General features: G+C 54.6%; 6 protein-coding genes across 6 annotated transcripts; 2 read left to right on the forward strand and 4 right to left on the reverse strand.

The window, feature by feature from the left end:
• Positions 1-158: 158 nt before the first annotated feature.
• N657DRAFT_449095 (uncharacterized protein) lies at positions 159-779 on the reverse strand. Its single transcript, XM_062787433.1, has one exon. The coding sequence runs from the start codon at positions 667-669 to the stop codon at positions 220-222; it is 450 nt and encodes a 149-aa protein (XP_062646920.1). The 5' UTR covers positions 670-779; the 3' UTR covers positions 159-219.
• A 418-nt stretch (positions 780-1197) lies between these two features.
• N657DRAFT_574066 (alpha/beta-hydrolase) lies at positions 1198-3338 on the reverse strand (the record flags this gene model as incomplete). Its single annotated transcript, XM_062789009.1, has 3 exons — positions 1198-2737; positions 2786-3179; positions 3227-3338. The coding sequence occupies 3 exons, from the start codon at positions 3336-3338 to the stop codon at positions 1198-1200; spliced, it is 2046 nt and encodes a 681-aa protein (XP_062646921.1).
• A 515-nt stretch (positions 3339-3853) lies between these two features.
• Positions 3854-6083, reverse strand: N657DRAFT_645884 (uncharacterized protein). The gene has a single exon (XM_062793025.1). It carries the CDS (start codon positions 5979-5981, stop codon positions 4062-4064), a length of 1920 nt encoding a protein of 639 aa, XP_062646922.1. The 5' UTR covers positions 5982-6083; the 3' UTR covers positions 3854-4061.
• A 2491-nt stretch (positions 6084-8574) lies between these two features.
• Positions 8575-9090, forward strand: N657DRAFT_449164 (uncharacterized protein). Its single transcript, XM_062787434.1, has 2 exons — positions 8575-8577; positions 8642-9090. Exon 2 carries the CDS (start codon positions 8782-8784, stop codon positions 9007-9009), a length of 228 nt encoding a protein of 75 aa, XP_062646923.1. The 5' UTR covers positions 8575-8577; positions 8642-8781; the 3' UTR covers positions 9010-9090.
• A 784-nt stretch (positions 9091-9874) lies between these two features.
• On the reverse strand, positions 9875-10823 carry N657DRAFT_645886 (uncharacterized protein; the record flags this gene model as incomplete). The annotated part of the gene is made up of 1 exon (XM_062793026.1): positions 9875-10823. A coding segment is annotated over exon 1 (620 nt), but the record flags the coding sequence as incomplete, so codon positions are not given.
• Positions 10457-11603, forward strand: N657DRAFT_449210 (uncharacterized protein). The gene has a single exon (XM_062787435.1). It carries the CDS (start codon positions 10835-10837, stop codon positions 11495-11497), a length of 663 nt encoding a protein of 220 aa, XP_062646925.1. The 5' UTR covers positions 10457-10834; the 3' UTR covers positions 11498-11603.
• Positions 11604-11998: the final 395 nt, after the last annotated feature.

The following is an 11998-nucleotide window of genomic DNA, read 5'->3' on the forward strand; positions in this document are numbered from 1 at the left end:
CACTTCGGCTGAGAAGCGCTCCACGGTTGAGAACCGACAGGCTATGGCGGAAAGCAACTCCAGGCCTCAGTTTGACCAAGTTTATCCAACGGGATGAAACGTATTATGGTACCCCTAAACCCGCCGTGGGCCAACGTTGGAATTAGCGTTTGTTTGCCTCACTATTCCATGTCTTCGATAGCAATGGCGTGTGGGAATTGCCACGTGGTGTAGGTTCAGCTAGGACGGCGGCGTTCGAACGATCATTCTGTTTGTTATTGTGTATTGAAAAGGATCAGGATACCCCCATAGCATAATCGTACCTCTTACAAACGTGATCCGCACCGAGGTTAATATTGAGTCACCACGCCATGCTTTCATGTCCTGCTTGTGACAACCTGTAGAAGATCGATCCAGCCTTTTCTGCACCCCTGCCAGGAGGTCAACCACCGACATGTATTTTACACCCTCCTTCCCCTCGCCTTTCCCAACCGCCATCACACACTGTCTCAAACTGTGCGCGGGCAGGAGGGCTGTATCGGAGCTAGCTAGGGCTGGACAAGACCGGCGAGGGCAAGGCGTTGATTCTAGCTCAAAAGCCGGCTGGGCGACTCGAAGAGGGCGTCGGGCAGGTAGTTTGTTGTTGTTGAGGACGCCGGGGGATGAACTCTGGTTGAAGCAGCTTTGCATGCGAGCTTCAGTATCAACCACTCCCACCTCAGCAGGTTTTGGCAATAATACCCGAGATAAACAAAGGGAAAATAGGAGATAACAAAAAGCTCACCACCAAAGCCCTTACAGAGGTCGGGGGCTACGAAAACCCCCCGCTGGGGTTTTACTTCGAAAGCGGCGGTTCGGCGACTCAGCGGTTCAGCTAGGAATCGAACCGGCAAACTCCGAGGAATCAAGATGGGCCGAGCAGGAGGGGATTCTGCCCATAGCCCACGCCCTTGCCACTTGACCGATGGTAGAGTGCAAGTAGCCCCGGGTGAGTGGGTGGACTGCAAACCTAATACACATAGGGCGGTTGTTGTGGGGCCGGAGAAAGAATGGTGGCAGGCGGCAGGGTTGGGATGAGAGCTAGGCCACCCCTAGGTCATCAAAGGCAGGTATACAAACTTGGATGCCCTGCCCGTAGTGTTGTGCCATGATAGTCTCCGGCGTCCTCACCACACACCCCACCCCTCATCCCCCCTTCCCCTCGCCCCCTTCCGCGCCTCACTTCTCATAATACCTCAACCCCAGTCCCAAACTCTCACACTGCTCCAGCTCCCTAAACCCACTCTGCCCAGACCTCGGCCAATCCAGCACCCTCAACGTCATCCTCCCCTTCCTCGCAGCCACCCACTTGCCCCCCGCCCTCTCCTGCATACCCAAACTCGCCTTATACCCCCTCGCCTTCGCCCACCCGTCCGCATCGACATTAGGATCCCCCCTCCGCATAAAACTGACAAAGCTGTCCAACACAAACTGCTCAAACACCAGATCGCCCTCGTCCCGCATTGGTAGCGCCTGACGATGCAAATTTCCAAACACATAGTACAGTTCCCCCGAGTGGCACTTGAAGTACGGTTTCGACGGGTCGCCGAAGGGTCGGTCTTTCGTTCTTGGAGGTTCACAGACGTTTGTCCCGGGCCAGCCTTTAGTTTGATAGGTGCGGTCGAACTCGTAGTAGTAAATCTCGTCGAGGCGGTTGTTTTGCAGCGCCGAGAATGCCGTTGCCTGGTCGATGCAGCGGAAGATACCGTCTGTGGCGAGGCGGGAGGTCATGTTGTACAGGTCCAGGGTGGCGTTGCCGGTTGAGGGGATGGGGAACAGGTTGGCGGGCGGCACGGAGAAGCCCTGCGAGGCGAGGTAGGCGGATTGGTTTGAGGTTTGCGGGAAGGAGATGATGGGCGCGCCATCGTCGCGGGTAATCCCCATCATGAGGTGGATGGGGAGCTTCGGGCCTTTGAGCGGGAGTTCGAGGTTGGTGATGTAGGTGCCGTCGAGGACGATGTAACGGGGTCCGCCGATCTGGGTGAGGGTGTGCGAAGGGAGGGCGCGGAGGCAGTCGACCTGGGAGGCAGCGTTGGTACAGTTGGTCGCAGCGAGCAGGGGCTTGGCGGCCACCTCGACTTCTTCGTCAATGGTGTAGTAGTGTGAATACGTCGTGCCGTAGTTGATACCGCCGAGGTTGCTGAGCATGATGGCTTTGGCGAACTTGCCAGCAGCCTTGGGCGAGGCCATCATGGCACGCACCGAGCCGGCGCCCGCCGACTGGCCAAAGATGGTGATGCGGTCCGGGTCACCGCCAAAGTTCTGAATGTGCGCTCGCACCCAGTCCAAGGCCGTAATTTGGTCAGCCAAGCCGTAATTTCCATTGGTCTTGCCGTCCTTGAGCGCTAAGTAACCCAGGGTCGAGAGACGGTAGTTGATGGAGACCAGCACCATGTCACCACGACTGGCGACGTTGGCTCCGTCAAACGTGGGATCGCCTCCGAAACCGCCGGTTAGAGCACCACCATGAATCCAGAAGCCGACGGGGCGGAGCTTCTTCTTTGGTGCCGCAGAATTGGGGTTAGGGAGATAGGGCGTCCAGACGTTGAGAAACAAGCAGTCCTCACTGCCGGTGTCCGACCCTTGAACGCACTGAGAACCATACGACAGGGCGGAGGCAGCCTCTCCGGAGCCCTTGAACAGAGTGGGATACGTGAATCTCTGCGGCTGCGGCGCATAGCGGATCCCGAGGAAGCGGAAAGACAATCGGTCACGGAAGCTATACGTGTCAGCCAAATCTCTCTGCTATCCATTGCGCTTGGCATACCCTGTAAGCGTCTGGTTGTTGACATCCAGACTAATCTGCCACTTGGCGCTGGTGTCTTGAGAACTTTCAGTCGAAAAGGGCGCGGTATTGGTGCAAAGCCCCGGGAACCGCGAGTTCGAAGCCGTGCTGGCCTTGCTGAACCGACCCGAGACATCCATACAATCGGAACCCGAATCCGAAGAGATCCAGAACTTGGACGAAGCACTGGCCGTCCCGTCATACTTCAGATAGTCCGCAAACGGCAGCTCTGCGGTGTCTGTTCTCTTGTGCCCCTTGCCCGGCCGAGGCCGCCAGAGCTGCTCACCCAGCTTAGCACAGACACCCTGAGAAACATCTTGGTAGGGACGAGCGTCCGTGAGGATCACCGCCGTGTCGGCGTAGGGGCTTGCCGGTCCTGTAGGCTGTCAGGCAAGTTCATGTACATTTTGGAGAAAGACGTACCTTGGAGATCGTTATTCGTGATGATAGTCAGACTGGTGTCCAGACTCTTGAGGGATTCGCCTGCCGCCAAGCTGGCAGCAAGAGCCGCCAGTCTTACCCCAGCGAGATGCATCTTGATGCGACTGAGAAAGGATGCAATGAGGACGAGGACAGAGTCTGGAACAAAGGCTTGATGCGTGGATATGGTTGGCAGTCCCTCGATATGAAGGTTCCACTACCCCGGACTTGATGGAGATACAATTCCTACCGTGCCTGACGACAATCTCCGCCCCCCAACGGATGCTTGCCATCCTTCAGTCTATCACTTTCGGTTATGGTTATGCCTAGTGTTGGGGTTCCGAGATTGCGCGCAACCCTTGTTGTACCCGGCGAAGTTAACCCACAACCCCAAACCGACCTCGAGTTCTGGAGCCATCCGTCAGTCAATCGCCGGGATGACGAGAGTTACGCTTCTTCAACCGGGTACAGCGAGCGGGCTATGTGGGTGCGTGTGACATCGGTCTGCAGGTAATAGGCTAAATGGAGCAGGCCGCTCCGAGGGAATACAGGTGGGCGAGCACCCGACGAGGCCACTTGCAGCCACTGCTGTTGTTCTGGAACGACTGTTTCTCCACCGAAAGCGCGGTAATGAACAAGTCTTCCGTCCACCCGAACGCGAGATCACGCAGCATACATTCCCGGTTCCTGGGACGGCGGATTCACCGGCGATGTGGGATGCCGAATTGGATACCAAGAGGATGTGGGTGGATGTTGTGCTTCCAGAAAACACATCAACCTGGGATGTTGAAGGAGACTTTCTGACGAGGAAGACCCCATGTGGAAGTTCCAGGGCCCCTCAGATGCGGACATCTCCGAGCGGCTTGACGACATGCTCGTGGAGAACCATAGAAAGCCGGGCGGCCACGGCATCGTTAGTCTCGTCGTCGCCCTCGGACAGACCCAGCTCTCTGCCTCCTGTGATGCATTTCCGTGCGGCGGTCTCGTAGACGGCTCCCATGCAGGCTCCGAGGTCGGCAATCTGGTCTTCGGTCAGCAGGTTCTCACGTACTCGAAGCGCAATCGACGGCCGGGCTCTGGCGGCATGCACGTCGATGCCGAGAACCTTCTCGACCGGTGCCCAGTGAGCAATTTCGACAAGCAGCACCCCCAGGCTGTAGATATCGAAGCTCTTCTTGAAGCGCTCGCGCTCTTCGGGTTTGGTCGACTGCGCCAGGGGATGCCTGTAGAGATTGTACTCGGCGTCGTCGCCCGGCCCGGGAATGTCCGTCATCTCGTCCGCTCGGGCTGGCCTGGAGAAGTCGAATCCCGACAGGTATGGCTTTGCATAATCGACCCGGCCGCTCGTGGTTCGAAAGAAGATGACGTTGTGGCTCCTTAGTCCCTTGTGCAGCCAGTTCACTGCGTGGAGGTACAGTACGCAGTTGCTGATGGCGTGTGCGAGCTTGACCCTATCTGTCACTCGCGGTTTGCGCGAAGACTCGAGCAGGTCTCGTAGCGAGACGGGTGGCAGAGAAGTGTGAAGGCCGTCGTCGGTGGGTCTCTCAAAGACGAGGCCGAGTCGATTATTCAAGATATCTTCGTCCTCGTCTTCGATTCCACTCGCCTTGTCGAAATAGCCGAGACACTGGGGCGTCCTAAAGGCCTCGGGCTTGGGAGAGTGGCTGAGGAGGGCCGCCAGTTTCCGGACCCTCTCGCATATGACCTTCTTGGGCGGTGACAAATCTCCTGGGCGCTGCCGGTCGTAGTCCTTCCATTCAACCCAGACTTTTTTTGTTGAGCCGCCGGGCAGGCGGAGGTTAGCTTCGCATCTCGGCAGATCAGACTCTTCCGCGGCGGGATCGAGCTCGACCATGGACCGGTCAAGGAGCAGATGCTTCTGCTTGTGCGGGGTCCCTAGCTCGAGAGACATTGCCGTAGCCTCGTCCCACGGCGTCTTCCCGTTGGACTCGATCGACTCGTTAAACGCCTTGAACTTGGCGAGTTGAGAAAAAAGTTGGAGGCTATCGGCGTTGGTGCGCTTCTGTGCCAGTGACATTTGTGATGCCGGCAGCGGGGAGCTCGCCTCCAGTTTGATGTTCAGGGCCATGACGAGACGAGACAGGTCGGTAATCTTATGGTGCAACTGGAGCACGCCGCGGTTGGTGTCTTGGACAGTATGATGGATTTCGATCTGCATTCGAGCGTCGAGAATGTTGGTCATGCTGTCGTTGAGGGTGGAGAACCTCGACAGGAGGAGCTCAAAAGCAGCCTTGTCGAACGACACCCATTTCAATCTCTGCGTCGCCTCCTGGGAGGTTGTCTTCAGGCTCTGCATGGCCTTCTTGATGAAGTCCCTCCGTCGAGGCGACAGAGGAACATTGGCTTCGGCGGCGTCCTTCTCCGGCTTCTGGAGGACGTCGTCCTGATCAGGGGTAGTCTGGAGGCGCTTGTTCCGGGTCTGGTGTTCCTTGAAATCCTTGAACAGGCACTCAACCTGCACCAGCAAATCCAGCACCGTCTGACGATGCAGAACGAATGTGTTGGACTCGAGCACCTTTTGTCTGTTCTTGGCGTCCAGATCGAGGAGTCCCGATGTCTCGCTCCAGGCAAAGAGGCGTTGTTGCTCCATTCTCAACCTCAAGTTGAGATACTTGCAGTCTTCGGGAAAGCTGGACGCCGTGATCAAAAGCTGGATGCCCTGGACGCAGCCGGTAAATACTTGAGCGGCAATGCTGGCTACGCCTATAGCCAGGCCGGCCACGGATATCGGGTCCATGGGCAGGCGCGACACGTCAAATGACTAGAGATCAGGAGATCGGGAATGGTAGACCGTTGATATGACGAGTGACGCGGCCAATCTTTGGCGTAGCTTTTGTCGAACAATGGATCATCAATGTCTCCTTCAAATTATCGCCAAAACAAGGCAACCCTCGTCGTTCCCGTCCCATCGACAGCTGAACCTGGTCGTCTGATGTCACTGGCAAAACCCAATCCGTGATCTGGGAGAAAAAGCTTGGCGACCATGCCCCAACCCCGACCAAAAGTACACGTTAACGTAAGTCAGGGTTCGGGTTGGAAGCAGCCCTCATTCACTCGAGAACCAACAAAAAGACCTCATCTCTTTTGTCTCGACATGACGGAATCCGATATCGCGAGCCGCGAAAGCATCAGAAATGCGGCCGCTGTGACAGTATTGCCCACTCCGGTGGGGAGGCTTTATATGTTTACGGGCTGTCAACTTGCGGTCCGCTTTCAGTGTCATCAGGCGAGGCAGTTGATACCTGCTCCAGGTCCAGACCTGGCCCGCGTTGTAATCTGGATTCATGCGGTATACGGCAGCCTCATCCAGGCTAAGCCTTACAGACCTCAAACTCAAAGAGCACAAGACACATTTGCGGGATCGATTCAAGATCATGGTCGAGTCAGGATTCAGAGAAGCTGGCCTCGTTCCCCTATACACATTAGAATTAACCGCCTCACCATATTTCTAGTTCCTCCTCTCTAACTCCACAACATCAGGGTCTGTATTTCTCTTCCCTTCATGATCCATCCGAAATACCACCTAGCAGCCCGCTTCTGCCTCCTAGATGTCGTGATCTTACGTTGGCCCTGAAGCAGGCCCACGCTCAGCGGCCAAGCCATGACGACGTGGAGGCCGTCCAGGTTAGTGCGGTGTGAGTATTGAAGGAACAGTGGGGGGCCATTGTATGTGAGCGACATTCACCGTCTACGGTCTCACATCTTCTGCTGCACTCTTGAGGCGGACCAGCTTAGCTTTGCCGGTGGCGCGGGCACTGGGCACGGCAGTTACGGGGTTTGATGGCAATCCGAGGACAATATCTGTCGAGAGGAAACCAGTCAAGGAAGCCTTGTCGGGAACAGCCTTTCCATGGTCAGTTCTTCGAAGCAACCGTGATCTCAGTGTCTGACTTGACGAGTCACCGTAGGCCAGGCGTATGTCGAGTGCGGCGTCTTCAAAACTCAGACGACCGAGAACGTGGTCGAACTAAGAAAGAGAGGTGGCCCACTTCTTGCCCTGCCCTAAGTCAGCCGTCAGCCGAGTCTTCTGAGTGTCCGTGTATAGGTAGGTACATGTAGAGAAAGTACGCACAAACCTTCATCATGGGGAGATGGCTTGGTGACACGACAACCTGAGAACGTTGGCCGAAGCATGTCGGGGAAGGAGTGGTGTTCATCTGTGACAACTCGTCAGTAAGGCAATCTCTTGAGTATGCGAGCACTTCGTTCCTTGAGATGGTCGCGATACTAGGGGACTGCGGCGCAGTATCGTATGCCGGCACGCCAAAGGTTCGAGCCTTCGGGACAGGGAGCTGCGGTGACCGCCTCTTCAGTAGTCAATACCGAGAAACGGCATGCTCGGGTTGCCGTAAAGGTGGTCTGAGAAGACCCAGCCGTCGGTTCCAATTGGTACCATATTGATGTGAGGATTTTTACCAGATCGCCCTGCCATCCGCCACAGTGACTCCGCGGGACGTTCTCGACATCCTTGGGAGGATGCCGCCTGTGTCCCACCGTTTAGGTGGCTGTCGCAAGAAGACTGCCGATTGCTACAGTTGCCGCTATTATCATATTGGTTGTATTGGTTGTTGACAATGTGCACCCCAATCCGCACGGGGGCCTAGCGGAGACGTCGCGGAATCGCCGGTGTCTCCGACCGTTGCGGAGGATAACCGCGAATGGAACCTCCTGCTGCTTTTGCTGCAATGATGTGATTGTGTGGATTTGTGACCGAAAGGGTTCTATGACACGCCCATGGACAACGAAGCGCGTTGCGGTATGTATCAACCGTGGCGAGCTCGCGAGGAGGGCTCCGTTGCAACATGATGGAGATCTTGTCTCTGTGGCCATTCGGCAGTGTTGCATGGGGCAGCAGGCAGGTGAATTAATCGCACCATCCGTGGGGTGTGCTGATCATCGCTCAAGGGCCGTTGTCCTGAGTTGTGGACTAGAAACGGAGCTCTGCTGCTCAACCGGTGTATCTTCTGCGCGACGCAGTCGACAATTGGGTATGGGTGGATCATGTTTTCTTTTGATGGAACTTGTTGAGTCGTGGCTCACTATCCCTAGCCAAACGGAGCTCAATGGGGTGCTGCGACAACCGGGAGGTCGCCGCGCAGGGGTGCCTAGCATATCATTGCTAGACAGCCGCCGCGCAATGACACGGCCGACGCGGGAGTCTGCATAAGACCGGCGGCGAAAATGTTGTAAACCACAAGAAATTGGGATTTTTCGGAGTGCGGTTCCGATGCAGCGTATCATGTAAATGGGATGTCTCAGTTCAAGTTGACGCGCCCATTGAGGGAACATGCATTTGCAATTTCCATCTCTGGGAGGCATCATCTGAGGAGGCGGTAGGTGATTATAATTTGTCGTCGATTGGCATGGTCGTCTGCTGACCACGGCTTGCTTGGCTAGTCCGGTCCCGCTGGACGAGATGGGTTGCAAGTCGGTTAGCTCGACTGTACCCGGCAACCTCAAGTCGATATTAACATACGAGACGTGAAAGTGCGCGACTACCCCGGACTTCTTTTCATAAGGTTGGTGTTTGGCAACGGATGATAGCAAGGGAGCTTGACTATACTGCGGAAAGTACGGCGAGCGATGGGCTTGTAAAATGGCGTGATCGGATAGAAGACCCAGACGCTGAGAGGTCACTTACTGAGAGAAGAAAGAAAGTGTCAGAGTTGATAGGAGTTTCGTTTCCCAAAGAATTGTCCGGTTTCATGTTTTCTTCCGATTTTGATGAGTGGCCCACGAATCGCGGAACAACCGAGCGTGAGTAAACGACCGAGACAATTCTGGACACAGATGCTGTAGGCATGACGGCCAGCAAAGTGAATTGATATTAGAATACCTTAACGATGAGAGGCGAAGGCAGGTAAATTGGGAAAAGGCCGATGATGATGGTGAACAGGAATCCGTCAGCTGCCCGGGATGAAGTACCAGGTACGCACCCCAGCACTTACCAATCTGTGAGTGATAAGATCACATGTGACATCATGCCTTCGAATTTGATTGCATGATTGCATGATAACGGTTCAGTTGCCCGAAGAACATACCGGAGTGACTTAGAAAAGCTCTTCTCAAGGAAGTCGCCGACTTGACCGGCGGACGGCTCGGGGACAAGTCTGCGTTTCAAGTCATCGTGGCTATTGATTCAGCGAACTGCGAAGCTTTTTCTAACCCAAACAGCTGACGACAGCAGTTGGTAAGATGAAGGTTACCAGGTATAGATGCGAGTTTGAGATGGATAGGTTGTCGAGGGCTGCTGCTATTTTGAGAATACTGACCCGCCTCATTGTTTGTTTTAATCGTGGTTTTGTCCGGTTATCCAGTGTTGGTAACGGGCAAATGGACTGGAATCTTGTATACCCTAGGTAGGGTATCGACCTACTCAGAATGGGTCAAGACTTCCGAGATAAAGCTAGGTCAAGACGCGCCGCGGTGACGGATGGCTGTAAACAAACGTTGAAAATTAAAAAACTGGAATGACACTGCACGGTTAGTCACGGTGCTAAGATCCGTTAACAACGCTGAATGGCTACGTTTCCATTGATTACAAGATGAAGAAGAATGGTTCAAGATTGACTGCCTGCTTGGCATATACAATACCTGACTGTTGTTCTTCACCCAGTAATTGAGAAGCGAAGCTTCTGAACACTGTGGCACACACTACGCCACGTGGAAATCGCTGTGGCAGCCAATCTTTCCTCGAGAAAATCTGCTGTCGAACCTCTCTAAATAAAGCTCTCGCTCCTTCCTCACTCCTCATATGTAAACACGATGTCAGAGTTTCGTCACTAAAGCTTCGCTTCGATAACAAGCAAACTGTCAAACCATGACCGATTTTCATTCAAGAGAATGTTGGCCAGTATCAAATGGCAGGATCCAAATGGAAAATCTTCTCTGCCAGTCGTCCATGATATGACTCATAAGTAAGTCATTCAGAAGACGCACATTTAAACCGAGTTTATCATAGCTACAGCTGGCAACAAGAGAGTAATTTTCATGCCCATAATTGAAGGGGCATCCGACGATATAACAGTCGCGACGCGTCCCAAGGGGAGGGCATCTTGACGAGGTCATCACCAGGACCCCAATGGTCAGCAAGCAAGCAGGGCGGGCAAGAGCGAAAGGCAAGGCGAGGCCACGACAGCTGAAACGGAGTGGTTGAATCGACTGTATTGTGGGAACCGAGCCAGTGGCTGGATTGTGGGTTGTAAGGATGATGGAGAGAGTCTGCGAGGCGCGGGGAGGGCCTAGATATAGTGGAGTGGCCAACGCTCCTTCCAACACAGCCCATTGCCAGAATATGGACAGGATGGTCGACGGCATCCATGGGTCATCGCAGCCCAGGCACTGCAACCAGGGGCGCCAGTGGCAGGAGCGCCCGCAGAACCAAGGCAAGGCAGGGCAACCTGCAGCGGTAGGGCTATGTATGGGGCTATGCCAGAGGAAACACGGTTGATGCATCACGATACCATTCCGTTCTTAGCGAGTCGGCCAGAGTCAGAGCGATGCAAAGCGGTGGAGTTTTTGATGGATTTGACTGCAATGCGATGCTACGTTGGGCAGGTGCGATGATCTTGGTTTAGGGTTGGTTATGTAATGCGCATTACTGTGTGTAAGGTAATAACTTATACATCGGGCTGGAGAGTACAGTCCGGGCGGGATCAAGGCCAACAGTCCGAGAAGCCTTTTGCCTCTTACTCCGTACTCTCCTTCTTGAACACCAATAACCTGGTAACTGTTTTCCAGCACTCTTGCACTCAGATCGATGTCAGCTATCTGTACACTAGGTACCTTATAGGCCTATTCACCAAAGCCCTAGTGGCCTTCGGAAATGTCAACGTTACGTTACCATTGAGAGAGGTTCTCGGTCTGGGCCCAGCCAGCATTGTATTTTCGCCGTTTCAAACTGCAAGGGCACTCCACTCCCTCTTGGCATCGGGCCATCAACAAAACTCAGACTCAACAGTCAAGCCTTGGCAGCTGGACGCACTCCCATCATCACGGCTTGCTAGCAATCAACAGCTACGTTGCAGGAGGTGGCCTAATTTGGGTCTGAGTTTTCACGGATTTTTAACGCAACAAATCCCATGCCCGGCTAGCTCGCTATATGTAGCTGTCACTAGCTTAGCCTCATCGGTTTTCGGGTTGAGTCTTATGATGTCCTGCATCAACCTCATGCATCGTTCCAATTCGTTACCACGTGCTTCCCAGTACAAGGTCGATTACCTATCCGTGGGCGAGTCCGTGCATCTATTTTAGGGGCTGAACAGCTAAAATAACAAAACGACGGGACGACACGTCAGGTGAAGAATTGAGGTGAGTAAAAAAAAAAAAATGCCGCCCGGCTTCGTCGTTTTCCTCTGTCCCGTCGCGTTCTGCGTGGATCTCGATGCGGTCAGCAAATGGCAGGTGGCCATTGGGTAGCACGAAAGGGTCAAGAATTTGGAAGACAAGGTCGAATTGCCCCCGGATCAACGTTCCGCTGCATCTGTGCCGATCCCTGCACCGGAGAAACAGAGTGAAGCGATTGCGCGGGAGGGACGGCGCGCAATGTCAGGACGAGATGGGAAGAGGGGGCAGACTGAACAGACTGGCAGTTTGCCCTCAGATTCTCGATTCATCGCATCACCGCTTCGCTCCATCTCGCTGGAGCCCCTGCAGGCCCAAGGCAAGCGAAACCAAAACCAGAATCCAATAAGCTAGGCAGCGTGATTGCCTGCCGCCGTTTGAGCGTGGGCCTCTTGACCCGCCTCCTCCGCC

This window comes from Parathielavia appendiculata (assembly GCF_033297405.1).
Source record: "Parathielavia appendiculata strain CBS 731.68 unplaced genomic scaffold N657scaffold_7, whole genome shotgun sequence".
Taxonomy (NCBI): Eukaryota; Fungi; Ascomycota; class Sordariomycetes; order Sordariales; family Chaetomiaceae; genus Parathielavia; species Parathielavia appendiculata.

Bases quoted from the DNA above. Each gene is read 5' to 3' on its own strand.
- N657DRAFT_449095 (XM_062787433.1), bottom strand. From the start codon at position 669: ATGCAAAGCTGCTTCAACCAGAGTTCATCCCCCGGCGTCCTCAACAAC.
- N657DRAFT_645884 (XM_062793025.1), bottom strand. From the start codon at position 5,981: ATGGACCCGATATCCGTGGCCGGCCTGGCTATAGGCGTAGCCAGCATT.
- N657DRAFT_449164 (XM_062787434.1), top strand. From the start codon at position 8,782: ATGATAGCAAGGGAGCTTGACTATACTGCGGAAAGTACGGCGAGCGAT.
- N657DRAFT_449210 (XM_062787435.1), top strand. From the start codon at position 10,835: ATGCGCATTACTGTGTGTAAGGTAATAACTTATACATCGGGCTGGAGA.